This window comes from Drosophila erecta, unplaced genomic scaffold (genome assembly GCF_003286155.1).
Source record: "Drosophila erecta strain 14021-0224.00,06,07 unplaced genomic scaffold, DereRS2 tig00000021-arrow-pilon, whole genome shotgun sequence".
Lineage (NCBI taxonomy): Eukaryota > Metazoa > Arthropoda > Insecta > Diptera > Drosophilidae > Drosophila > Drosophila erecta.
This window is the reverse complement of record NW_020825198.1, coordinates 18,846,862-18,871,541: the sequence shown is the minus strand read 5'-3', so window position 1 is coordinate 18,871,541 and position 24,680 is coordinate 18,846,862. Positions and strand designations below refer to the sequence as shown.

At 45.1% G+C, this 24,680-nt stretch overlaps 11 protein-coding genes across 13 annotated transcripts; 3 read left to right on the top strand and 8 right to left on the bottom strand.

Annotated features, from left to right (window-relative positions):
• Positions 1 to 211: 211 nt before the first annotated feature.
• Positions 212 to 1,461, bottom strand: LOC6545320 (uncharacterized protein CG45076). The gene is made up of 2 exons (XM_001973210.2): positions 1,389 to 1,461; positions 212 to 1,158 (listed from the first exon to the last, which is right to left on the bottom strand). The coding sequence occupies exons 1-2, from the start codon at positions 1,432 to 1,434 to the stop codon at positions 212 to 214; spliced, it is 993 nt and encodes a 330-aa protein (XP_001973246.1). The 5' UTR covers positions 1,435 to 1,461.
• Positions 1,462 to 2,583: 1,122 nt separating this feature from the next.
• Positions 2,584 to 3,269, bottom strand: LOC6545319. Its single transcript, XM_001973209.2, has 3 exons — positions 3,185 to 3,269; positions 2,814 to 3,131; positions 2,584 to 2,755 (listed from the first exon to the last, which is right to left on the bottom strand). Exons 1-3 carry the CDS (start codon positions 3,248 to 3,250, stop codon positions 2,600 to 2,602), a joined length of 540 nt encoding a protein of 179 aa, XP_001973245.1. The 5' UTR covers positions 3,251 to 3,269; the 3' UTR covers positions 2,584 to 2,599.
• A 573-nt stretch (positions 3,270 to 3,842) lies between these two features.
• Positions 3,843 to 10,208, bottom strand: LOC6545318. Of its 2 annotated transcripts, XM_026977277.1 has the most exons (5): positions 10,034 to 10,208; positions 6,853 to 8,634; positions 5,546 to 6,436; positions 4,992 to 5,290; positions 3,843 to 4,926 (listed from the first exon to the last, which is right to left on the bottom strand). In XM_026977277.1, the coding sequence occupies exons 2-5, from the start codon at positions 8,623 to 8,625 to the stop codon at positions 4,323 to 4,325; spliced, it is 3,567 nt and encodes a 1,188-aa protein (XP_026833078.1). In that variant the 5' UTR covers positions 8,626 to 8,634; positions 10,034 to 10,208; the 3' UTR covers positions 3,843 to 4,322. The 2 variants fall into 2 exon arrangements, with proteins under 2 accessions (XP_026833078.1, XP_001973244.2); XM_001973208.3 differs by lacking the exon at positions 5,546 to 6,436.
• Positions 10,209 to 15,636: 5,428 nt separating this feature from the next.
• Positions 15,637 to 16,157, bottom strand: LOC6545317. Its single transcript, XM_001973207.3, has 2 exons — positions 16,076 to 16,157; positions 15,637 to 16,004 (listed from the first exon to the last, which is right to left on the bottom strand). Exons 1-2 carry the CDS (start codon positions 16,088 to 16,090, stop codon positions 15,720 to 15,722), a joined length of 300 nt encoding a protein of 99 aa, XP_001973243.1. The 5' UTR covers positions 16,091 to 16,157; the 3' UTR covers positions 15,637 to 15,719.
• A 475-nt stretch (positions 16,158 to 16,632) lies between these two features.
• LOC6545316 (retinin) lies at positions 16,633 to 17,495 on the bottom strand. Its single transcript, XM_001973206.3, has 2 exons — positions 17,437 to 17,495; positions 16,633 to 17,368 (listed from the first exon to the last, which is right to left on the bottom strand). The coding sequence occupies exons 1-2, from the start codon at positions 17,446 to 17,448 to the stop codon at positions 16,805 to 16,807; spliced, it is 576 nt and encodes a 191-aa protein (XP_001973242.1). The 5' UTR covers positions 17,449 to 17,495; the 3' UTR covers positions 16,633 to 16,804.
• Positions 17,496 to 17,613: 118 nt separating this feature from the next.
• Positions 17,614 to 18,118, bottom strand: LOC6545315 (protein dpy-30 homolog). Its single transcript, XM_001973205.3, has one exon. The coding sequence runs from the start codon at positions 18,023 to 18,025 to the stop codon at positions 17,660 to 17,662; it is 366 nt and encodes a 121-aa protein (XP_001973241.2). The 5' UTR covers positions 18,026 to 18,118; the 3' UTR covers positions 17,614 to 17,659.
• A 417-nt stretch (positions 18,119 to 18,535) lies between these two features.
• Positions 18,536 to 20,029, bottom strand: LOC6545314 (trimeric intracellular cation channel type B). 2 transcript variants are annotated; one of them, XM_001973204.3, is made up of 3 exons: positions 19,569 to 20,029; positions 19,226 to 19,498; positions 18,536 to 19,168 (listed from the first exon to the last, which is right to left on the bottom strand). In XM_001973204.3, the coding sequence occupies exons 1-3, from the start codon at positions 19,853 to 19,855 to the stop codon at positions 18,880 to 18,882; spliced, it is 849 nt and encodes a 282-aa protein (XP_001973240.1). In that variant the 5' UTR covers positions 19,856 to 20,029; the 3' UTR covers positions 18,536 to 18,879. The 2 variants fall into 2 exon arrangements, with proteins under 2 accessions (XP_001973240.1, XP_026833001.1); XM_026977200.1 differs by having other exon boundaries at positions 18,719 to 19,168; positions 19,226 to 19,501.
• A 171-nt stretch (positions 20,030 to 20,200) lies between these two features.
• Positions 20,201 to 20,972, bottom strand: LOC6544972. Its single transcript, XM_001973203.3, has 2 exons — positions 20,855 to 20,972; positions 20,201 to 20,768 (listed from the first exon to the last, which is right to left on the bottom strand). The coding sequence occupies exons 1-2, from the start codon at positions 20,864 to 20,866 to the stop codon at positions 20,334 to 20,336; spliced, it is 447 nt and encodes a 148-aa protein (XP_001973239.1). The 5' UTR covers positions 20,867 to 20,972; the 3' UTR covers positions 20,201 to 20,333.
• A 1,098-nt stretch (positions 20,973 to 22,070) lies between these two features.
• LOC6544971 lies at positions 22,071 to 22,772 on the top strand. Its single transcript, XM_001973202.3, has 2 exons — positions 22,071 to 22,123; positions 22,423 to 22,772. Exons 1-2 carry the CDS (start codon positions 22,112 to 22,114, stop codon positions 22,693 to 22,695), a joined length of 285 nt encoding a protein of 94 aa, XP_001973238.1. The 5' UTR covers positions 22,071 to 22,111; the 3' UTR covers positions 22,696 to 22,772.
• Positions 22,773 to 22,972: 200 nt separating this feature from the next.
• Positions 22,973 to 23,608, top strand: LOC6544970. Its single transcript, XM_001973201.3, has one exon. It carries the CDS (start codon positions 23,042 to 23,044, stop codon positions 23,417 to 23,419), a length of 378 nt encoding a protein of 125 aa, XP_001973237.1. The 5' UTR covers positions 22,973 to 23,041; the 3' UTR covers positions 23,420 to 23,608.
• On the top strand, positions 23,498 to 24,589 carry LOC6544969 (larval/pupal cuticle protein H1C). Its single transcript, XM_026976860.1, has 2 exons — positions 23,498 to 23,971; positions 24,037 to 24,589. The coding sequence occupies exons 1-2, from the start codon at positions 23,960 to 23,962 to the stop codon at positions 24,568 to 24,570; spliced, it is 546 nt and encodes a 181-aa protein (XP_026832661.1). The 5' UTR covers positions 23,498 to 23,959; the 3' UTR covers positions 24,571 to 24,589.
• Positions 24,590 to 24,680: the final 91 nt, after the last annotated feature.

The following is a 24,680-nucleotide window of genomic DNA, read 5'->3' as shown; positions in this document are numbered from 1 at the left end:
CTCCTAGAACCAGGAGTCTTGTGTAGTATAAGAGTTTTAAAACAATTTTATTTCAGTGATTTTATGATATGTAATTTTAGGAATAATTAATCTCTTGATCCATTTTAAAGTGCTGATTCACAGCCGCATGAGTCTGACTTTACCTATATTTACATAAATATTACTTTCATCTAAGTATATTTTATAAAATCTAGAGATAGGTAATCCCGTACTAATAGGGAGCTCGAACGTGTTCGACTAGCTCCTCTCCTCCGCCAGTGTGACCCACTTCTCCGCCACTGGTGTCCAGGTGCTCATCGTAGGACTCCTCCTCCCCACCCAACTCCTGACCGTCGTGCCCGTGGGCCGAGGGATTTGTGCTCTCGTGCAATCCGATCGTGGCATGCTGGGCAGCCTTGGATGCATTTACCTGAGCCGCAGCTGCAGAATTGGCCGCTTTCAGGGCGGACTCCTTGGTGGCCGCATAGTCAACACGCGCCTGGTGCAACTGCTCTTCCACCTGCTCTAATCGGTTCTTGGACTGACCTACCATCTGGGATTGGGAGGCCAGTTGATTGTTCACCTCCGTGGAGGTTTGTTCAGCCTGTTCAGCCACGGACTTGGCATTATTTACGGCTGCTGTGAGCACGGATATGTGATGATGCGCCGCTTGGGCCGTTTGCTGTGCCAATCTGGCGGAGATTTTGGCCGCCTTGAGTTGCTCTAGCTCGCGGGATAGAGATCTCTGGGCCTCGGCTGCCTGCTGCTCCAACTCCTGGAGAACAACTTGCTTTCCCACCAAAGCTGCCTGCGCCGTGGCCGCCGCCTGGGAAGCTGCTTGGGCCAGGGTATTCTGGGCTATATAGGCCGCCTGCTTGGCAGCTGCATGCTGGTTGGTCACTGCACTGTGGGCCTGATCCGCCGATCCCTGGGCAATGGAACGTAGGCCGCTGCCGATGCTGTAACCACCGGATCCCTTGCTGGAAACTGAGGATCCAACTCCGGATGAAGTGTAGTAGCTTTTGGGGCTATGTTGTGGCTTCTCTGGCTCGGGAGACTGCACTGCCGGGAGATGGGGCTCAAAGTATCCACCTTGGTGGATTGGTGGCGGCTGCTGAGGTCGGTAGTGATAGCCATTTCGCTTGTGCAGACGTCCCAAGGCATCAGACAAAAGGAGCACTATAAGGATTTGAATATAATATAACATTCAGGGCAAATATCCTGGTAACAGTTTTTTTTATCTGTATCTTTATAATATTTCGGGTATAAGAATATTCACTATGTTTTCCACAAAGTCTAAAATTATTTATAAATCATAACTCCTTGAATGCATATAATTGGCATTTTTATATTTTTAACAGATCACTATTACTTTTCACTTCCTTATAAAAGGGTATTCCCCGGCTTACCCAAGACAAGCTTGGCTAGTAGAAAACGTAATCCTTGGCCGTACATCTCGCTAGCGCTGCTGGAACTGCATTGAACTTCAAATTGAATGGAAGTGTACAATTTATAAGCCTTTCAGAGCCGGCAGCCGAGCATAAAGTTTTTCAAGTTGCGGAAAGTCGGTTGCGGTTTTTAAATTTAACTGATCGCGGGCATGTTATGATTTTCAAACTCGAAGCTATTTGAATAGCTCTGCCCACTATTTGAAGAGTTGGGTCCACACACATTGCACCTTTACACCCATTTCCATCCATTCCATCCCATCGAGGAAGCTCAAAGCGACCACTTTTGGGCCAAAAATTCGGTGGCGTTTTTTAATGGTTCGTTGGCACGCTTGTTTGGACCAAACGGACAGTGCAAAGTGGTCGGGCTGCTCGGGCTTATTAATGTTTTAAATTTAATTTGCATTTTATGTGCTGCACTACTTTGTGAGTGAACTTTAAGTGGCGCTCTTGGCCGGCTCCTCGGTGCAACGATGCAGGGAAAGCCATTTCAGGGATTACGCTTTCGTTCAGATTAACTAGCCCACGAAATTTGGCAATTTACGAACGGGGGAATTTTTCAATCAAAATTTAAACATTATTATACTCGTTACTTGCAGAGTAAAAGGGTATACTAGATTAGTTAAAAAATTATGTAACAGGCAGAAGGAAGCGTTTCCGACCATATAAAGTACAAATATTTTTGATTAGGATCAATAGCCGAGTCGAATTGGCCCTGTCCGTATGAACGCCTCTATCTCAGGAACTACAAAAGCTACAAAAAGAACTACAAAAATAATGTTGAGATTAAGGATGCAGCTTCTAGAGATATAGACGCAGCACATGTTTTCCGAATGTTGCCACGCGCAAAACCGCACAAAACTGTCACGCCCACACGTTTAAAAAAAGTGTTGATATTTTTTAATTTTTTTGTATATCTTGTAAATTTCTATAAGTCTGCCAAAAAATTTTTTTCCGCGCCCACAAACTGTCCCAACTTTCCCAAAACTGTCAAGCCCATACTTTTGAGCAAATTGATTTTTTTTTTAATTTTCTAAAATTAAGAAAAATTTCTCGATCGCACTTCCTTTCGGAACTCGGGGAACTCGACAACAGCATTCTATCTTGTTTTTTATTGTCGTCATACAAATCACTCTACAGCTTAAAGTACTGTAAGGCATTTAAATTTCATGTCACAATATGTCCTCAACAAATTGAAAACTAACATTCGTGGCAAATTGGGGTTTTCCATAAAATATCCAATGAATGGCCAGTAAATAATCACCCGTGGGCAGGGGAAGTCGCATAGCATCTGTGGTCAAGTACATGTTCTTTACGAGAAGATCACCCTTTAAAATATATAAATATTACAAGTGAAGGATATAAGCTTTGGAACGACAGACTCACTTGCAACGGGCATGTGTGGTTGACATTAGTGAAGTTCTTATAAATATTAAACATAAATATTCCAAGGGCATCATAGGGCTTTCGAAGAAACCGACATCCATCGATCTTTGAATTTATAAGCCAGGGCTTATAGCCATTCGCCCTTTGAAACATTTGGTAGTGAACATTGATATTACTAGTTGGATGGAGGAGGGTGGCATTGAAATTGAACACGGTCCTATGGCGATTGATCGCCTTCAATCGGCATTGATTTATGATAACCCAGGTTTTATTATAGCTGCCACAAATGACATTTGTCAGTTTGAAGACGACTGGACCCTGTATAATAACTCAATGTATTTTATAAACTCAAAATATTTAACTAAACCTACACTGGGTTTTAAGATGATTAAGCACAGAATGGTTAAAATAACGACAATTTTCAGGCCCGACCTCATGATGGAATAACTTTTAAAATACTGCAAAGCTTCAAATGTTTTGCTAGCCATGCTAGAACCTTGATATATTTTTAATTTCATTTTCAATCGCTTTTTATTTAGACCTCTTTTATTGTAATTGTTTTTTAATACTTGTAAAAATGATTTTAAAGCTGATTTTTGAAATTATCTAATGGGTTATTGATTACGATGATGTAAGCTGTTTTTAAAGAGTAAACGGGTATATTGGATGCGTTGGAAAGCGTGTATGTTATGACGTTATGAAGTTTAGAACTTCAGCCTTAGGAAATTTCTTCATTTTCTTGAATTTCTACAACATCATAACATCAGAAAAATTAAAAAAAGATTTTAAAACAATAAATTTCTAAATTTGAATGCAGATTTTTAGATAATTGCGTCAGAAACATTTAGAAACATCCCACTTCAAAATCCGATTAAGATAAGTTGAGTTATGGAGTTTAGAACATCAGCCTTGGAACATTTATTAATTTTTTTGAATTTCTACATCATAACGGGTGGCAAAACTATTTTTGGCAAATATTGAATATTAATATTTTCACCACCCGAGACCAAAATGAATTACGCATGTTTTATATAAATTATTTTTTATTTAAATACATAATTATTTATTACAAATACATAAATAAATAAGTTATGACAATCACTATTTTACAAGACAAAATCTGAACTCGATGGTACAAGATACGCTTTACAATTAATATCAACAAGTGGTGACGCGACGGTTGTGCGTCTTCAATTGAGCAACAACTGTGGGTAATGAGTGGGTCAACAAGTGAAGTGAAGTGAAGGGGCGACTGTGGGCGCATAATATACATAACAAAATATAACAGGTATTCAAGGAGACATCCGTAATAACTAAGAGTGACGACTCTGGTAAATACGATGACGAATGCCACAATTGAAACGATTCGGGAGTTGCAAAAGTGTTGAAAGATTGCTTCGGTCAGAAGTGGAAAACGAACTTATCGGAGGAGGTGTCGTTCGGAATGGATGCAGGGAAATTCGCATGGTAGCCAGTCACCTCCTCCTCCTCAGCCTGTTGCTCCGTTAATCATTGATAGCTCTGGGTGATTTGCTGGATCCAGGGCAGGTAGGCGGAGACCTTGACGTAGACTCCAGGAACGTTCACCTGGCCGCATCCAATGCCCCAGGACACCACTCCGACCACGTGCATGGCTCCATTTCTGTCGCACACCAATGGACCACCGCCATCGCCCTTGCAAGCGTCCTTGCCCTCCTCTCCGCCGGCGCACACAAATCCGGGATTCAGCTTGTAGCTATATCCCAGACGGGTGTTCCTCAACTGGGCCTCGCACTGCTGGTGCGATAGGATTGGCACATCCACCTCCTTCAGGATGTTCTGGTACTTGCCGTGCTCGCCGAAGGCGTCCTTGCCCCATCCAGTTGTCCAGCAACGAGCTCCAGTGAAATCGGAGTACTTGTCGGGCAGACAGGCTGGACTAATGTGGGGATTCTTGGTGAAGTCAATGGGTTGGTCCAGTTTCAGAACGGCAAGATCATTGTCCAAAGTGCCGGCATAGTACTCAGGATGGATGTGCACGGAAACCACATCGCGCTCAATGTAGGGGAAGAACTCCACATCGTGGTTGACATCCCATTCGCCCAGGCGCACACGAAGATCGAAGCCATTTTGACTGGATATAAAAAGGCAAGTGGTTAATCCTCTGGTGAAAGATACTTTTATGACTCTCCAACTTACGATTTAATGCAATGGGCAGCGGAGATAATGTGCTGGGCATCGATGAGGGTTCCACCGCAGGCGTAGATCGACTCCTTGGGGTCCTTCTTCAGAATGGCCACATGCCAGGGATACTCGCCGAACTCACTGTCTCCGTCGACGTAGACGGGGTTCTTGATGCGACCGGTGATTCCAGCGGCGTTCCTTACTCCACAACGACCAAATTGCTGGGGAGGAGCTTGGGGACGCAGAGGACGACGGCAGCAGACCTCGTTAATACGGCAGGTCTTCTCCACGGGTCGGTTTCCATAATAAGCACGCTGGAAAATATCAAGGTAGGCGATCGCAATTAGATAAATCGTGGAGGAATGTTATCTTATCCTATCTGGATTTGAAATTTAGTTTGTTGTAAGATATGTAAACATAAACATATGTAAAATATATAAAACTTCGATAATTTGTTCGATAATTTCGGACTGAGATTCTCATGCAAATTCTGAATTTTGTAGCTATTAACTTTTATAATCTATTGACTCTATTGAACGAACTTAAATGCTTTATCCACACATGGTTACCTGCTCCTCAGGAGCTGCTCCCGCCCACACACCATCCTCAACGCTCCTGCGCCTGCGATCCCGGGGAAAAGTGATCCGATCACTGCCAGCGGCCTCACCAGGAGCCGGAGTGGGAATGTTGTAGAGGGGTCCCAGGTTCAACTGTTTGCCACGACGACCGGAATTCGATGACACGTCCGTACTACCACCGCTCACATTGGCACTTCGTTCCACATGCTGTGAGTACTCGCCGAAGCCCCCGAAATCGGGACTGGATCCGGGATATACCGAGGTGAAAGAGCTCTCATAGGGAGACGACTCGTGGTGGTGATGATACTGAACCGAAGGCGCAGAAGGGCCACTGTGATACTCAAAGATGGGAGTGCTTGGGACCATTTCCACACTGAAATGGGGACCCGGTCCAGATCCACCATAGAAATGGGAATACGAGTGTTCGTCGTGGTGGTCGTGGTGTCCATGGTGATCATAATCGTGATGCTCATAGCCACTATAGTGATCGTGGTGGTGGTAATGGGTGCTATAGGCTTCGGTGGGCTTTCGCTTAAAGAAGTCCCCCACTTTCTGAATAAGATTCGCATTTGGGGTGACATGCAGATTGACCAGTGGCTTCACCACCTTCTCGCCATATTCTGTTTTGGCCACTTGCACCGATACGAGAGGATTCACATTCACCAGACCGAGATTCAGGCCATTTGGCCCCACCGAACCAAAGTACGGGTTTTGAGCGGGTACATGATCACCCAGTATATTCGAGGGATAACCTCCATAGCCGCCACTGGGATAGGGCAGCCCAAAGCTGACACCGTAGGTGGGCAGCACTTTGCGTTGGATTAGTTCAATGGCCTGGAGAGCGGGCAATGCCAATGGAGATCCTCCGAGCGGGGATTGTCTCTATTTGTTGGTAAGGGGAAAATATAAGAACGCTAGAGGTGGAGTTCCATTTCTGGTTGCCGGATGCAGGCTTCATGTTTCGGGTTGCAGGCGTGCGATCACAAAGGTCGTGCTTGGTTAGCTGGTTTAGTTCTGGGATTAGTGACTGGTCTAATCGGAACCGATTTGCACTCTGGTATTTTAGTTGAGCTTGGAGCGTTGAACGATGGGTGCAGTTGTCAAATTGGTTTTATTTGTTGATTGACTGATTGATTTGTTGTTTGATTGGTTGATTGGTTGATTGGATGTGTGTGTGGGAGGGAGGAGCTTGGCTAGAACTCGATTAGTGGTCCATGTGAACCATGTGTGATTTGGCATTAGTCGGGCACTACTTAAACTAAGAATACGGTCCTCCAGAGAGGCTTCTGTTGACTTACCCCTTGAGCATCGAGTGAGAGATCGCTTGCTTCGTCGTCCTTCTGATCAGCCTGTCGACGGGTGCGCTTCTTGTCATCCTCGACCGCCTTCTTCTCGGCCTTGTTACCCTCAGCAGCAGTGGTAGCATTGCTGGGCAGAGCATCGTCACTCAGAGCCTCAATGTCCTTGCCCAGGTTGCGGGGATCAATGGGCAGAATGAGATCCTCCTTGCGGCCAATGCGGTCGGCTGCGGGGCACTGGGAGATGGGCACACACTGGCAGTCCACGATCTGCTGGCGAGAGGTGTCGTAGCCACTCTGGTACTGTCCCTGTCCCTGGTAGCCACTGGAGATGGCATTGAACTGGTTGGATGCTCCACCTTGTAGCTCCTTCTTGTAGTAATCGGGGTTCTGGCTGTGGTAGCTGGAGCTGGGCGATCCACTGAATCCTCCAGAGGCGCTGCTGCCAAAGTTTCCTAGTCCTGAGTTTGGTTTGTAGAGATCTCCAGAGTTTGGCTTGTATAGATCTCCAGTGGGTTTCTGGGAGATTCCAAAACCGTTCTGCGAAAGAAGTCCACCCTGAGAAGCACCATTAAAGCCAGCATTGAAGGCATTGGACTGGGAGTAGCTGGATCCGGATGAAGTCTGAATGGAGGGAGTGTATGTGGCAGAGGATTGGGCCAGGGCACTGAAGTCGGTGTTAATGGTCTGGCCAGCTCCAATGGGAATTGGCACACTGGGAACCTTCGCTCCCTCGCCCCCTTCCACATGATGGTAATGATGGTGCACATGTTGCTGCAGTCCATCGAGCGGTGCTCCAACCACCACTTTGGTACTGGAGGATGTGGCCGAGGAGGAGGAAGCCGAAGACTGCTGCGAGTAGAAACCATTGGGAGCAGAGCTGGCGCCCTGGATGCCACCCTCGGGATTCTCGTAGTTGTATGGAGGAACTCCATTCGAAGCACCATTGAAAACGGGTCCAGCACCCAGAGAAGGACCTCCGGTGTAGATGGGTCCTGGTGGCTTGCTGTCGTAGATCAGGGCTCCCGGTGGTGGCTTCGTGTAGGTAATACCGTCGGATGAGCCGTCAATGGCAGATGGTGGAGGATGTTCCAGGTAGCCACCGGGTCCAGCTGGCCTGTATGGTCCAGACATTGGCTTGTAGGGTCCCTCGTATCCCACCTTCCTGGGAGGCCCAAAGGAGTTCACGGAGCTGGGCGCAGGACCAAAGGAGTTCAGGGAGCTTGGTGGGGGTCCGTAGGATCCAGGAGGTCCACCCATTGGCGGGCGACCACTGAAGTAGCTTGGTGGGGGCATGGGCTTAGCTGGACCATAGGGACCACCGCTGAAACCGGATGGTGGTGGGGGACCCTGGGCGTAGATGGTCGAGTAGAAGGGACGCTTCTCCTCCACATCGCAGCTCATTAGTCCCAATCCGCACAGCTTGTCCCTGATCAGATTGCGGGCCTGCAGATCGTTTCCCTGCTGCAGAGCCTGATCGATGTTACCATCAGCATAGACGGCATCGTACTCTCCCAGATTACGACCCTCACGGCGGGAGTTAATCAGCTGTTCAATGACCTCGTCGATCTGGGTGGTGCTGTTGCTCTGGATGGACTCATGGACCAGGTAACGTCCCTGTATGTCAGATTGTTCCGCGGGCTTGGTTTCAACAGATCGGCGACTTGGCATCGCATCCTCCATGGGCGCCCACTCATTGCCCCAGTTGGACTCCTCGGCCAAGGAGGCGGTGGCCAGCAGTACAACTGCCAAAAGGCTAGCTCTAATTCTCATTGTGAAGCTCTGAAATGATTAGATAGTGAAACTTAATAATATATATTTACGAATATATTAAATCTTAATTAAACTGTGTGTTGAAAATCATAATTTTGCAATATCGATGATCTTTTTAGTCTATCTTTTGATTGACGATCTTTGCCGACTTTTATGTTAAACAGAAAACAAATGAAGAGGTTTAGTCAGGATTGGTTATGACATACGTGGCTAGTTGACACCATTACCCCAAGTCATTGTGCCAGTTTACATTTCTCCCCCTATCCACCAATCCCCCATGCTTAACCAATCCGTAACAAAGCCGAATCCGCAGCCAAAACCGGTTAACATCACGAAATCTTCACCGTGACTCAGACTCTCGTATAAGACTTTTACTTTCGTTGGAGGTCGCAGACCGTCGCACTTAATTGCCTGATGTTGTGCGTTACTTTTGCTCGAAATGCGAGGGGGGATGGCCTCAGCTCCCCGTAATGTATGATGTAATTTTCCTACAGATTTAGCAAGCCTACGACTGCAATCCCACCGGCGACCATCGCTCAACTTGATCTCTCGCCCTGACAGCCGCTTTCCGCTTCGTGTCTCTTTTATTTTGTGTAATTCACTTTTCTTTTCAGCCTTTTTTACGGACGTTTGCATTGCAGTTATGTCACCGGCTCCGAGCGGGGGCGGATTTTGAAAAAGATCGGCTACACTTAGACAAAAATCAATTTTAAGACTTGTAACTTTCTTCAAGGAGTTACTCATATATAATTGGATTGCCACGATTAAATTGTTACCACTTGGAGTGACGCCAAGATTGGGGTTCGCAGTTTTATATGTTTAGATAAAAAGTTTTACTAATTCTTAGAGCAAATATTTTAAATAACTATATAAACAGATTTAGTTCATCTAGAGCGGCATACATACATAAAGTTTCATAATATATTTAATTCATTTTTGTACACTACATTTTCCAGATATATTTTTAATTTTTTGTGAATTTCTTCAAGTGCCTCAAGAGTATCTTTTCCAGTTATGTAAATGGACTTTTGGATTTCTTTAGGCCCGCTTTTCGGACGGAAGTTGTGCGCAGCGTTGCATTGCAAATTGCCGGCAACTCTTTGCTTGGATTTTCTTTGGCGAGAAGTGCTCGCAAGCGATGCTAAATGCCGATTGGTTGGGTTTGGGAAATTTTTTAGGTTTTTCCATTGTATTCGCAGTGAAAGTTTCGCTTGTTCGATTGCCTTAATGACGCAGAGGCTCTTGGCCAAGAGTTTTTATTATACTACTTATTGTACGAGTACGTAGGTACATTTGCAACACCCATCATTTTATCAGCTGCAGACTCACAATTAATGGCGACTAATTTTAATTAGTTTGCTTTCGGTTCACTGGAGTTCACTTTGGCAGTTTGGCTCACTTCACTCACCTTTTTTATGTCAAGTTTATTAATCCAATTAAGTAGTTATCACTGTTGTCTGGATAATCCTTATGCAATTTACACAGTCTGTTATCCTTTCACTTCATTCACTTTCTGCACCGATTGTGCTTTTCGTTGCTCTGCAGATCGTTTACTGATTTCGCTTTCGTCGGCCGCGCACAATTTATACAAAAGCTGCGCATGCGCGGCGTCGACGTCAAGCTCCAACGTTTTGCTGTCTCTTTCTGAGCGACTCCGTCTCCTTCTAGCTTTCATGCCGCTTAAGCTGGCGAATCGGTAGCCCAAAACAAAAGATACAAAAGCGGCATAGACGACAATGTTTGGCAACCCTCTTTCTTGCTGTTAGTGCTGATTTTTGTGGGCAATCATTTTTCGTCTGGGGTTTTTCTCAAATCCCCAATTCTGCAAAACTACTGGGGGTCACTAAACGGGGGTCTAGGCGGAAATATCACTTTGGTAGCCTCATAATCAGTAGAAAACCAAGAAACTATCACTACATCCAAACAGACTGTCTGTGCTTACCATCCTAAATGGTCTTTGCGTTTTTTACGATCTTAACCAAATTTCGAATAACTAAATTTAGCTTCCCGGAAAGGCGTTGCTTGAGAAACCGGGATTATGCAATTCTGCAATTATGAATTGGGTCAGAGAGGAGCAACCGCTGAACAATAAAAACATCATGAAAAAAGGGTAAAATTGGGCATTGCCTCAAACCGGATCTTTTGGCATACATTCATCTTTCCCCATTTTTTCACTTCATATGTATGTATATCTGCCTCTCTTTTCGGTTGCAGTTCAGTAAAGATCGTCTGGTTTTTAACTCATGGTCAATGCAAACGTCATCAGTCGGTCATTCGTTTCATTTTCGGTTTTTTTTCCCTCGTATTTTTGTTTGTTTTTTTCTTAACCTAGCTCAATGTGAGTAAAAAGCGCTTGGCGGAATTACCCGAAGTTCATAAAAATTAGAGACATTCCCCCCAACTTATTCACGATGATCACGTTCGCGTGCCACTACCTTAAATCCCAATCATTATCAGGTTTGTGTTGTGTATGGTCAGTGCTGTGCGGAGTGACTCTCATTGTGATTCAGTGGATCCAGTGGCTTCCACTTGTGTTACTGACCTTGGTTCGATGAGCTGGAGTCGTTTATCTAGCCCCACTTAAGTGGCGTTTTATGTTAAACATTCCAAGAAAGTTGATAATGGCCAGATCTTTGAAAATTATGCTAATCACATTGATTTGCCGCAGTTGTTATTGTCGCCACTCTGTGTAGTTTGCCAAACACCTATCGGCTATTTGCTCGTGAATAATTCGTGGAGTTTTTATCAATCGCGTAGTTTTTGACCATCGGGTTTTTTATGACTCATATGCCGAGCACTTTGGGCTTTTTGAGCTCTTTTTGAAGGAGGTGCGTCAAACCTATTTCGCATCGTTTTAATTCCGTTTGTTTTACCCTTTTCTTAGGGTACATCAATAAGATGGAATATGAATAAAGTGTTTTCCGAATAAAACTATAACACTTCCTTTTAAGTAACTATGTAACTTATTAACTAAAGCATGTAGTTTCGTGATATTCAAGTTTGTTACCCATTGGTTGAAGAACTACCAAACATGATTATCATAATCAATTAACGTTTAAATCATATATTTCATATATCATTTAAATATAAATACATTATATTTAAATATCAAATTAAGCTGATATTACAGCACAATCTGCAGTAAAATATAAATTATATTTCCATATCTATATAGTGTATCTACCATTGCGACTTGCTGCTGTCTAAAATGTTTTTTTGTGATAAAAATAATTTTGGTAGTTAGCTGAAACTTGGCTATTGGTAAATCCCAGCGGCTGATGAACTGAACTTGAACTTGGACCTCGCCGGAGACAAGTAATGCCAGGTGGACAGTTTGTAATCCGATGGGGTTACAGGTTCAGGGGCTCGGTATTGGATCTTTAATTCGGATTTGGCATATACTTATTTCTGTTTATGGTGCGCTCCAACTTGCACATTTCTTGGGCCGCAGTATTACAACATGGTTTATCTTGATTATGGCCAACTTGTTAATTGTTTGCCCAAATGGATTTGTGTGGGAATCGTGTTTGCTCTACTTTGTTAGCTTCCTCCGACTGAATCACTCTCTCCTTCTCTTTCTGCTACTATACCTATCTCTTTTCCACCTTCTCATACAAGTGTCGCCGGTTCAAATTCAAAAGCAAAAAACAAATAAAGAAATATTGTCACTGGCTCAAGGCTGAAATGCCGACTCCCTGACTTAGATTTGTGTCAATTGCTCAACAAGTTGAGGTCTTCCACCCACACGCACCATTTGGCTTATGACAATTTGGCAATCTCTTTAAGCGAACTACATACATCGTATATTGATTATGGATTTAGAGCTTAAATTTTGAGGAGATCAAATCAACCCAGCACGCATTTTTCTGTACGACGATTGAAATTAAACAAGGCAGTTAGAAACTATCTTCATTTATGGTAGGTTTTAGTTAAAGCTGAAGTCCTCTTATAATTTCATTGTTATAACAGTCACTCTTATAGTAAAAGGGTATACTAGATTCGTTGAAAAGTATGTAACAGGTAGAAGGAAGCGTTTCCGACCCTATAAGGTATACATATTTTTGAACAGGGTCAATAGCCGAGTTGATCTGGCTATGTCCTACGATCTACGGACCGTCGAGATCTCAGAAATTATAAATGCTATAATTATAATTTCATTATTTTGTTTGCCTATTGAAAGAATGCCAAAAAGAATGTTCAACTTTCTTGTTTGCACTGCTGAGTAGTTGAGTAACGGGTATCTGATAGTCGAGAAACTTGACTATAGCGTTCTCTCTTGTTTTTATATTTGTTCGATGACTTTTTCCACATCAGAATCATAATCAATCGATTACATTAGTATATGAACTATTTCAGTTTAATCGATTTGAACATATTTTTGACTTACTAATATATTTGGAAAATAAACCTTGTTTTTTCCCAGTGTGTGCGATTGCATTTCGCTTTTTACTGCATATGCAATTGTGCCATGGATTTGCCCAAAAAATATTCGCCAATCCCCCACTGGAAAATCCCAAGAAAACCGAACTGAAGTTTTTGGTCTCGCAGTGTTGGCCTATTCAATTCTTGATTGCCTGCTGCCAGCTTTAGCAGCTTTTGGGCCTTGGGAAAACCCCAGTCAAGTTTGTGGCCAGCAGCGCATGGTTGGATTTAGTGGGGCTTGCGTAATAATGCAGTCGAGTGCGGTGCAGTGAGCCGGGCTTATGATTCACATATTCGGAGTCGATTTGTTGTGGCTTCGATTCGGTTTGTGTGCCTGGCATGCGAATGAGTTTGCCGCTTTTGTTTTCGTCTCAGATTCGTAGTGTTATTTGCGAAATGGCTAGTAATAAAATCGATGCGTATGTTAAGGTTTATTGTTTTATTATTGTAATCATCATAGTTGGCCAAAAACGCCAAGGTCGTTCACCCACATTGTGTGATATGCATACGGATGAATGGAGTGTGGTCTTAAAGGGCGGAGTGGGTGAGTCATGTCGCCAGCAGACATCTTTTGCTCCCACTTATTCCCCATAGTTATTACATAATATCCCGAATTATTTCACCCGCATCAAATGCTTTTGCTGCTGCTGCTGCCCTTTCACTACTCTTTTACTGCCTGGCTCATTTAACTCGGCTTATTGTCTTCATCTGGGCTCAACAAAATGTACCAACGAGCTCTGAACATTTGTAAATTAATTTGAAAACCGTTGCTTGCCACACCGGAAAGTTTGGGATGGGGTCTGTTGTTCTCCCCCTGCGCAGATATTTCCGCTTTAAGTGAAACCCTCCTTTGGGTAACGAAAGTTACCCAATAATTGCGCTTTAAGTTGGAGCTTCTCGATTACATCAAATATTTAATATGTTTTGGGGGCCAAGTTCTGGGAAAGCTTCATTTTTGCTGCTCTCCACTTATGCTAAGTGGCTTTCCTTTGATTTGAACAGACGGAATTTCATTCTCCTTCTTCTGGATTTAAGTTATTAAATTCCCTATAGACCCCCAGGATGGCTGGCCCTTTTAGTGCTTAGAGTCGTTAAGATGACAGCATAACGATGCATTCAAATGGCGGTTGTGATAGACAAACAAACCGATTACCCAGCAGTCGAGCACCCAAATCACCCACTGGGCCAATTGAGAGTGGCCATACCATATAGCCATATAGCCCAATCAAGGCCCAGACCCAGGGAGATGCAATGAACCTCGGGTTTCCAAGAGGCATGGGAATGGCGCCCCATGTTGGGGTCTTCATTGTGCGGTTTTGCGGAGCAGCCTTTTGGGCGGTCCATCTGCTTTAAATGGTGTGAGCCCAAAAGGCTGCTGTGTTGCAGACTGGGAAACAAAACCCATGATGACGATTGTGATGATGATGATGATGCCGGGAGGAGGAGCGATGGAATCTACGCCTCTTTCGAATTACATCACTGAGTTGGCTGGATTTCCTGTAAATGACAGGTATTGAGTGCTCGACAGAGACAATGCATTTGTGCATCAATCGATAAGCAAACTGTTCTGGGCACCTTGATGCTTTGACCTTAATGCAGCAGCTTAACAACCTCCTTCTTGTGTAATCCGATAATGCCGAACTATATACTATATGCCATTGCATTACTTACCCCTTTAAGCGCTCTGCGTCATTTTGCCCAGCAGGTGGTTTACGTGGTTAATTGACATCAATGAGTCCTTTGCCGATTGCATAACCGGCTTTTGACTATCGGCCGGGACTTAACCTTTGGTCTTCTCTGGGTTCGTTATTTCCACTGTGTCATTTGAAACTCCATTATCTTAGTTTTTAAAAGAAATGGTAGACACATCCCAGGGCTTCCATTTGTTGTCCTTTGTAAGAAATATCACATACATACTCTGGGTGAAAGTCCTAAATTTGTACACTCTTCACCTCCTCTGCTCTTCTGGGAACATTGCTAGATCTTCGGCTACTGACCCTGGGGCATTCCTATTCCTAATTCAGGAGAGTACAACAGCCTCCAGGATCCTGAAATAATGCCGAAACATTTGCGTTCGGCACGTCAATCATCCTTGCATCAATGCACCCAAAAGTATCTGAGCTGTGGGGTATGTGACCTGTAAGATACTCCTTCATTCGGTGTTCATACTGGAAGGTTTGATTTGGTGTGAAACAAGTTGATGCTTTATTGCATTCTTTAATTATATATTTCGTTGCAATTGTTCTGCAATAAATAAAATGTGAATTAGTAATAATGGTAATAGTAATTCTTATCTTTTCTTCTCCATCTGTATTCTTTAAATTCCCACCTTGCCTACTTAGTATTGTTTTATACATATACTCGAATTTCAAGATGGGTCTACGAGCTGCGTCATTGAACTCAATATTCCCCTAAAATATCCTTGAGAACAGGACACCAAAGCATTGCCTACCTCGTGCGTTTGTTTGCTCGTCTGATGACGTCAGTTGAGTCACACCCAATCAGAAGTGCAGCGTAGCGCGAAATCATCTCCCCTCAATCCAGTTGGGATAAGCCCACGCTCCCCATTCAAATGCGAAACAAAGTGTTTTTGGGGGATTGGGGCATTTGTTTTATTGATCAAAGCCAAAGTTTGGTAGCCCAATTATTCGAATTGTACCCAATTCAGATGCCTACTTTCTGTACACCGTGTTGGTCCAATCGATGAGTGGATAACTCCAGGTGGGATAGTTCAGGTAGGTGGACCTCAAAGCAGGTGTCAACAGTGATGTTATCCTTGGAACACTGCGATGAACGATGGTGGCACTCTGGTGGGAAACTGCGGTGGGCACCTGCTCCACCAGATGACCCACCTTGGCAAAAGTTGGTTGGTGGTGCAGGGTCATCAAGGGATGGTACATTTGTAGATCAGCATTTGCAAGTGCCAAAAGGCAAAACAAGAGAGCAAAGGAAAAGTTCTGTTGGAGAAAAGTGGAATATTTTAGATTTAAAAGTATTTAAATGTCTTAAAATGCTCCTCTTCACTTACCATACTCTGTGACATCTTCTTGGTTCAGTTCACTTCACTTGACTGTTGTTCGTTGCCCATTCTATCCTCCGCTTTTATAGTCCAGCTAAGAACTCAAGATTGGAGAATGGACCAGCCATTCTAAATGAATGGTCCCAGCCCTTGAACATGAGAAGAGCTTGGGCGTTAACCCAGACCCTGTGCCTGCCTAATCCTCCAGAGATCTTGATTGCACACAATTTGAGATTTCGTTGGTAACAGGGGGCGGATGTGGCATATTTATTGTGGTCGTGGGCTGGTCTCTGTGCTGACTTTATTGATTTCCTGTCGCACTAACAACGCCCATGAATCCGAGCCAGATAAGTGAAAATGCAATCGGTTCGTAATACGCAAATGCAGGACAATAATTTTACATAAGATATGCTAGCAAGTGTTGTATGGAAACTACGATGTAGAAGAGCAAGTTTTAAAAAGGCATTAAAGCCATAGGCACAGTAATTAATAACTATGTGCATATAAATATATCATACAAGCTTTATTTAAAGTTTTTTTTTTGATTTTATGAAAAAAGAAAATCATTTAAATGCGAAATCTTTATTGAAAGCACACTACAGAAGAATTCTACAGAAAATGGCAGAAGAAAGAAGAAGTAGGGGGACAGCATTTTGTGAGCTAGGTCCAGAAAGGAAATTAAGAATGGAAGTATCATAGATTTGGCGAGTTCGTCTTGTTTATCTTTGGCATGGATCCTCAGTTGCGGATGAGGACCACTCGGGGATCGGAGGCCACGGTCCACAGAAGTGGTGGCTGCTGGCGAATAACCTGGGTGGTGCGAACAGCAGGAGCTACTATGGGTGTGACCAATCGGCGGTGATCGTGCACCACCGTCTGGCTCTGATGCGAAACGGCAGTGGGCACGTGCTGCACCACCTCACCCACCTTGGCCACGGCTGGCTCCTGGATAGTCAATACGGTTCGAAGTCCATTACGAGCGGCCAGAATCAGAGGAAGAGGCACCGAGACGGGGATTCCGGCAGAGACAAGGCGAGCACCAATCGGATCTGCACTGCCACTGGATGCGGAGGACAGCTGTTCCTCTTCCGCCTCCTCCTGGGCTGGCTCTTCCGGCTGGGCAGCGGATGAGCTGACGGACCCCGAACTGCCATCGGCTAACTCAACGGAATCCTCGCTGGCAATAGGAAGTAGCTGCGAGGACTTGACCGAGCTGAGGGCCACCAGATTCGAGGGCCATTCCAAGCTGGCTGCATGCGAAGCTCCAGCGGATAATAGCACAATGGCCAAGACGGGCAGGAACTAAAATATGTGAAATATTTAAGTATTGAATGGATTTGTTTCTCCCCATTAAGTAAGAAATGATTTACCAATCTAGACATGATTACAGGAGTCTCCCTTCAAATCCGTAAGCTGTAGAGCGAATGATGCAGTTTAAGATTAGAATATCTGCTTTTATAGCCCTTAAATCTCGGCTGAATCTTTCGCTTGACTGCCTAAAGAAATGCATCATTGAGTAAGCTAAACATCGAACCAGAAACATTTAATTAGCTGACAATTTGAAATTTGATTGGGTTACACCAGATACATGTATTACAGAATATTCTGCGGCAGTGGAATGTCACACTTGTGCTTGTCGTTAAGCCAAAACTTCTGCAGATAACCAATCGGATCGCGGGGCATTTCGCGGGCCACTCCCAACATGCCCTCCATTAGAATGGGAACCACCTCCTGTTCCAGATATTTTCGCCTGTCTTCTGGTGGCCTGAAGCTTTTCGTTCGCGGACATTCCTTGGCCTGAAAGCCATCGGGCCCGGATTCTTTTAAGGGATTAGGTTCCTTCGGGGGCTTATCGGCATCTGGACAGAGGATGGATATAATGGCAGATGGGTTCTTCTTAGTCCTCTTTGGGCTTGGGTTCATATTCTTGCGGGGACTAACTTTTTTATTGGATAACATTTTGATAAGTTATCTGGTTAAACATGGAAATATAATTAATGTACGCAAGAGCAGATTAAACAACGGTTACTTTCTGATAAAAAAGAATTTCAGAAACATTTTTATTTATATTTTGGTTTTGGTCGGTCGAACGTAGTAGGGAGACATTTGCAACAATATAAAGTATATAATATATTTTTGAGCAAGCAACAGTCGAGTTCAAGTAGACATGTCCTCTGCCCGTTTCTACGGAAACTAGTCGCCCAGTTTTAAAGCTTTCCAAAAAGTCTTTCTAATGCAGGTAATGTATAAGTCGAAACTAAAAAAATATTTCTTTTTTATCACCATGCCCTTATATTTAGAGTGCATCAGTTTTTGTGTAACATATAATTACTCCAAGGGTGTTTAAGCTTCGGTTTGTCGAAGTCAGTTTCCTTTCTTGTTATATTCTTATTGTTAAACCTTGACAACACAAATTATTGTTATTAATAATAATTATTATATTATCATTACCGAATAAAAAATATTTAGTTGTTTAGTTTTCTATTTTGTATTGAAATGCACGAATTTATACTCAGGCATACGTTTCACGGTACAGCTGGATGAGCACACTGGAGCATCCACTAACCTGTGGCCGTAACCGAGCACTTCACCCGCTGCTCCATCGCTCCTCTGCCCACCAGTGGGCGCTTCTAAGCTGATTAGCACACGTAACCCGATCAAGCGAGACATCTGCTGCAGTGATCCAATCGCTTGGCTGGACGGGGCGGTAACTTAAGCCGCTTAGACCTGCAGCCCCACACCCTTACCACCCAATCTGGAGGGGATGTGGAGAGCGTGTGGTTTGATACGATTGCGCAATACACACGAGAGTTTCAATCAAATTCCGCAAACGTCCACGTTCGCCGGACTTTAGGCTCCGGCGGGCGTTGGAAGAACTTGCTTAAATCCCTAGAGAAGCCACCAAAAAGAGTGTACCGTATCTGGTGCTCCAATAGCCAAAGGAAGTGATCCGTTCGATAGCACAGCGACAGAAACTTAAGTGCGGTGGTCATTACGAGTATGTAGACCATCAGCTGATGTCTGTTGAAGCCCATAATCATGGGGTTTTTATAGATTTCCAAGATGAAGAGTAGGGAGAGGAGAAGTGCCACTTTGGAGGTGCTGTGAAAGGGAAATGTTAGGTTTCCGTTTTAAATGAAATGTGTTTATGTAGCAGACCTGCTCAACTTCAGGAATGCCAGCTGGTTGTGTTGACATCTATTGATTAAGAGACTCGCCACCGGTTTCAGTACTTCGGCTCCACTGCCCATGACAGTGCCCACCACTAGCATAGGAAAAGGGGCATTTCCGTAAGCCTGTCCCGCCAAGTGGACTCCTCGGTCGATCAGCTGAACCTGGCTTATTGTGGACATGGCGGTGGCCAGGATGCGAAAGGCCAAAGTGCTGGTCACGGCGTGGCCCAGGTCGAAGGGACAGTAGAAGATGCAGTACCTACTTGATTGGAAATAAATCTAAGTAATCTAAGCTTACAAGTGTTTTAAGGCCTATAGGTCCCACTCACCAGATCAACGAACTGAGCAGAATATCCGCCGTATTACACAGTGGTTCCAATGGGAGCCTGCCCAAGAGCAGGTTGCCCAGGATATCGCCAGCGTAGTTCAGCAGCAGGTTAGCAAGCCACAGGACGAAGGGCTGCCACTCCAGCACCTTGTTTCCACCCCCTTTTAATCTGAAGGATCCTGCAGAGACTACCAGTTCGTCCCGCAGTTGCTGGGAGATCAGGGAATAGTGCAGGATGCGAAAGATCAAGTGGTTGGGAAGCTGCTTCAGGATCAGCCGAGCATTCATCCCTCGATTAGCTAGCTGCCCCACTCCTTCTCGGAGACTCCTGATGCTGATACCAAATTTTGGCTTCTCGAATCTGTATAATTTGTTGACTAAAAGTATTTCATCTACATTTAAAATAATTATTATTGTGAACGGAATTTGCGTAAACGAAAATATTGACAAGCGAAACTTAGGTGTCTGTACTTGTGTGGATATTTGAGTGCAAATAATAATAGTTGTCATGGCTAGCAAAATAATAACAGTGCAAAACTTGGGAATGATAATTAATGCAATATCAACTTGGAATCTCCAAATAAGTTGAACCTTGATAAAACGTATTTGAGATTTTTAATTTGGATTGTTAAGTGTTGCCGCTCATGATTTAGTAGTTAAATTGGAAGACATGTTTAAAAATGTGGTTTTATAAGCTATGATGTACGTTAGCCGTTACAACTTATGAATAACTAGTTTCTAGACATCTATTTCCAAGGTCTTAATATCAAACGGGTGACAAGTTCCGATTGGTATGGGTGTTAAGGTTGCGAGGTCCTGGGGTCAGGGAGGCGTAGCTGATGTTTCGCACGGGCTTAATCCTTGGCAGCATCTGGTGCACCACAGGATGGGCGGCGTAGGTGAGGTGGGCGGGTGTCTGTCCAGAGATGGGAGCCCGCTGGACCTCCTCCTCCGCCGCTGCTGCCTGGAAGAACCTCTCGACCTGTTGTCGTTCCCCTGCCTGGTGATGGTTAACAATCCTGGCGGAAGGAACGAGCAGCGGATGTGGCTGCTTTCGGGACCGAAGGGCTAGTGGCTCCGCTGACGATAATCTGGTGAAGCTCTGGTGGGAAATTGCACTGGCCACCTGTCCGTTGCCATGCAGGATTGTCGTGGCTGCGTGACTGTGGCTCAGGCTCCAGGTGAATACGAGGCAAACAACCTGTTGGGTGGAATGGGGGAATCAGAACCAGTGGGAGCTGGCAGCTGGAAGCTGGGAGCTCGGACAAAACTATGGAGATTACTCACCGTGATGTGCATGATGGTCACTTGAGTGGGCAACTAATTACCGTTAGACATGTGCCGCCGCCATTTATAGCCGGACCTGGCCCCGAGGACTCCTTGACCAAGAGGTCGCCCTGTCTTGCCGCCGAAAGATTTATGGGCCATTTTGTGTGAAGCTAATTAATTAATCAAAAGCTACTCCAATACGACAGCCTCTCATGGGCTGCGTGCACTTAGAGCTTCCATTACGCGCCTCCGGCTAATCGGCTAACTGACTGACTGACTCAACATGGCCGGATTGCCAGATTGCCGGATTGCCGGCGATTGTGCGAAGCCACGACAGCAAGTTTAGCTATTGAAAACTCTAGTGCCAACTACCTATTGGTATTGCTGCCTGAAATACCCTGCAAATACAAAATCGTACAGCTTATATCTGCAACAGAAGGTTAGGGAAATGCATACAAATTGGGGCTTAGCATGATTAAATTCCCACCACATCACTAAAGTAAGAAAACACTTAAAATTCTGTTTTTTTATAATTTGTTTTTTATTAAATTCTGATTTGCCAGGTACAGATGCTAAATTGTATTTCCGTTTCTTTGTAAATTCATAATAGGTTTTTTTTATCAAGCCTTCAACGTGAAGGGTATTTCCTAGCCGGCTATAGCTGCCAGAGCAAGCAAGCTATCGACCACAAAAGTTGGTGGTGCGGGGGCGGGCGGCGGAGGTGCGAAGTGGAGCGGAGTGGATCAACCTTCAGCGAGTTGCGCAGACGCAGACGGCGTCGCATGTTGTAGGCTTTGTTGTTGCGGTGCTATTACTACAGTATTTGCGGCATTAGGCATTTATTTATTTATATTTGATTTTTTTCGGTTTATTTCTTTACGTAAAGCTGCGTCCAAGTTGAGACACTCCCACAATTGCAAGATAACCGCGACTGCGCGCGTGTTTCCAACGCTTCGATCGCAGATCGCGCCGTTCTCCAGGGGCTGTGCGAGGGGGCTCCATCGATGGATCCACCCCCTTGGCATGCTCCACGCCCGCCCCTGCTTGGGCCAGCCACTGCTCCACCGTGATTTCATGGCACAGCAATTCGCACAGCACTTCAGTTTGACTTTGCCACTCGCTCCGCTTTGTGTTTGCTACTTGGAAGGGGAGCCTCCAGTCCTCGCTTCGATTCGACTCCATCCCATCCGATCCGATCCGATCCGATCCGCCCACTCCGTTCGTCGGCGCTGTTCTCAGTGACTTAAACGCTCCCATTGGGCTCGGATCGTTACCATGCGGCATCTGGTGAGTGGGATGATCATTCCCAAACAGGGTGGGGTGGGTTAAGGCATTTCAGAATGTATTTCAATATATTTTATGTCGGTTTAAGTAACTTATTTATAAATCATGTTTGTTCAATTGTTGAAAAAACTGTGATAATACTAAAATAAAATTAACATATGGCGGTTTTTAACGTTTAATTGAAGGTTTAGCTCTACCCTCCACCTATAATAACTTTTCTAAGCACACTTTCCAGAACTAACGCCACTTCTTGTATTTCTTATTGTAAAACTCTACTAAACTCTAACCTACGACCCCTTTAGGTACTTCTGGCCGTTATTTACGTGGCTCTGGTTCTGGCCAAGCCGGCGACGGAGACGCCCCGTCTGCTCATCGACTCAGCGCCCTCGGTGGTCTCCTACCAGGGCTCCTCGCAGGCCCAGACCCGCTTCGTCATCGCGCCCATGGGCCGGGCACTGGGCTACGTGGAGCCCACCAACCTCAATCGAACCTTCCACACGAAGGCAACGCAGGAGGGCGGCGCCACCGGCTACGAGCAGCTTAATCTGAGTCCGGTCTACGTGCCGAGTAGCTAGGCAATGGAATCGCAATGGAGGCGCTTAGTTTTAGTTAGTTAAATGTGTAAATAAAGGCAGTGTGTATAACAACGAAACTGCATGTGCACGTTATTCATTCTCACTCGGAAACCATAACAAAGAAAAATCTAAAATCGTTCTTATTTTTGATCTTGTATTTAATCAACCGGTGTGCACTGTTGCCATTCAGATGCATCTGTAATGTGTTGGCTTACAATTTCTGTGCAGCAAAGTGATTGTTATTGCCAAATTCGATTATATGTGGCACCAAGCAGGCTGTGCGTAACCACTTTTAAAGTAAGTCTGAAAAATAAGGATACAGTACTACTTTGCTGCAGCGATAATCATGTCGAATACCAGTCGCCGAGATATTTGGGTGTCCAGTCCCGCCATAATACTGCATCAGCTGCAATGCACCGAGGATGTGGCCGACGAATCCGCCCTGGAGTACCACGAGAGCTGCAACCAGGCGTGGCGCGCCCAATACAAGCATCCCGTCATGGCCCGAATGGGAGTTGGTTTCGAGTTCGTGAACTCGACCTCTCGGTGCATGAGCTCCTTGAGAAGCACCCAGGACGACACAGAGAACCACGTGATCGGTAATTCATCTTCCAGCAGCAATCGACTGGGGCCCACCCCCCAATTCGACCAAATCCCCCATGTCGAAATTCAGCCTTACAGTTTCGGGTCGGATGACGAGAACCTGATTCAGCACCTGGCCTAATCCAAATACCATTTAGCCCCCAAAATTCCCAGTGTTCGAAAGCCTTATCCGATTTCCTCGTTTCCCTCACCAGGATACTCCTGCCTGACCTACCGCTGCCGCATCTGAGCTCCGATGAATCCGGACTGGACGCGCGGTGCCCTTAATTGTGGTCTTTTATAGTTTGGAATTAAATTGCATTTCATCTTGTTTTGTTTGCTGTCATGAATCGAAAGACCTTCGCCTGGGCTCTCTGAACCTGAACTAACATTATGCTTGTGGTATCAATCTTCTGGGTTATTGTTCGGGCTTTGAAAACCTTTTTGGGCCCAACGACAATTGGTTGTCGGCTGATTTCCAAGTGAGGGTTCGCAGATGCTGGGTTTAGCGCCGGGTTCAAGTTCAATGTAAAGCAAACAAGTTTTGGCCAATTGCTCGTTAGTTGGTTTGCGCTGAAGGACAATCTAGCTGGCAAATTTTTGGCCATATAAAGCCGTAGACTTGGTTTGAAATCAGCAACAGTCACTCGTCGACTTCAAACCTCCTCAAAACCAAATCAACATGTTCCGCTTCGTAAGTATTGGAGTATGGGATTTGAGGAAATATTTCTGGGTCTAACTTGCTGTTCTCTTATTCAGATTGCCATCTGTGCCCTGGCCACCATTGCCGCCGCTGCTCCGGGATTCATTGAGGAGCACCCTGTGGCCATCGCCCCCGTTGTGGCCAAAGTAGGTGCCGTAGTGCACAGTGCCCCACTGGCCACCTCCCACCAGAGCTTCACCCAGTACCACAACCAGGCCGTGCTCACTCCCGTGGTGAAGCATGTGGTGCCCGCTGTTCCCGTGATCAAGACTGTGGCTCCAGTGGTTCCTGTGGCTCCCATCGTTCCCGTGGTCAAGCATGTGGCTCCCGTCGTTCCCGTGGTCAAGCACGTGGCTCCAGTGGTTCCCCTCATCAAGACCGTGCCCGTGGTGCACCACCAGACCTACGTCGCTCCCGCTGTCCACCATGTGGCTGCCGTGCCCGTGGTGAAGACTCTGCCCCATGCCGTCTCCCACCAGAGCCACACCCAGGTGCACCACCAGAAGACCATCATCAGCCCGGTGGTTGCTCCCCTGGTCAAGACTGTCGCCATCGCAGCTAGTCCAGTGGCCCATGTCTACCACCACTAGGAAACTGTTTGCCCGAACGGATTGTTATGATTGCTTCATTGAATAAATTCAATTGTTGATAATAGAAAATGTGAAATTTTGGGCATTGATCTTTTTGGCAAAATTTTGAA

Excerpts from the sequence above, each read along its gene's own strand:
- LOC6544970 (XM_001973201.3), top strand. The coding sequence starts at position 23,042 with ATGTCGAATACCAGTCGCCGAGATATTTGGGTGTCCAGTCCCGCCATA.
- LOC6545320 (XM_001973210.2), bottom strand. The coding sequence starts at position 1,434 with ATGTACGGCCAAGGATTACGTTTTCTACTAGCCAAGCTTGTCTTGG. Across the intron at positions 1,159-1,388 it reads ACTAGCCAAGCTTGTCTTGG|TGCTCCTTTTGTCTGATGCC; the intron begins GTAAGCCGGGGA and ends AAATCCTTATAG.
- LOC6545314 (XM_026977200.1), bottom strand. The coding sequence starts at position 19,855 with ATGAATGCTCGGCTGATCCTGAAGCAGCTTCCCAACCACTTGATCTTT. Across the intron at positions 19,502-19,568 it reads CTGCTCAGTTCGTTGATCTG|TAGGTACTGCATCTTCTACT; the intron begins GTGAGTGGGACC and ends TTTCCAATCAAG. Across the intron at positions 19,169-19,225 it reads GCATTCCTGAAGTTGAGCAG|CACCTCCAAAGTGGCACTTC; the intron begins GTCTGCTACATA and ends TCCCTTTCACAG.
- LOC6545315 (XM_001973205.3), bottom strand. The coding sequence starts at position 18,025 with ATGTTATCCAATAAAAAAGTTAGTCCCCGCAAGAATATGAACCCAAGC.
- LOC6545318 (XM_026977277.1), bottom strand. The coding sequence starts at position 8,625 with ATGAGAATTAGAGCTAGCCTTTTGGCAGTTGTACTGCTGGCCACCGCC. Across the intron at positions 6,437-6,852 it reads TCTCACTCGATGCTCAAGGG|AGACAATCCCCGCTCGGAGG; the intron begins GTAAGTCAACAG and ends ACCAACAAATAG. Across the intron at positions 4,927-4,991 it reads GCTGCCCATTGCATTAAATC|TCAAAATGGCTTCGATCTTC; the intron begins GTAAGTTGGAGA and ends TTTTATATCCAG.
- LOC6545319 (XM_001973209.2), bottom strand. The coding sequence starts at position 3,250 with ATGAGGTCGGGCCTGAAAATTGTCGTTATTTTAACCATTCTGTGCTTA. Across the intron at positions 3,132-3,184 it reads TAATCATCTTAAAACCCAGT|GGTCCAGTCGTCTTCAAACT; the intron begins GTAGGTTTAGTT and ends GTTATTATACAG. Across the intron at positions 2,756-2,813 it reads ACCACACATGCCCGTTGCAA|GGTGATCTTCTCGTAAAGAA; the intron begins GTGAGTCTGTCG and ends TATATTTTAAAG.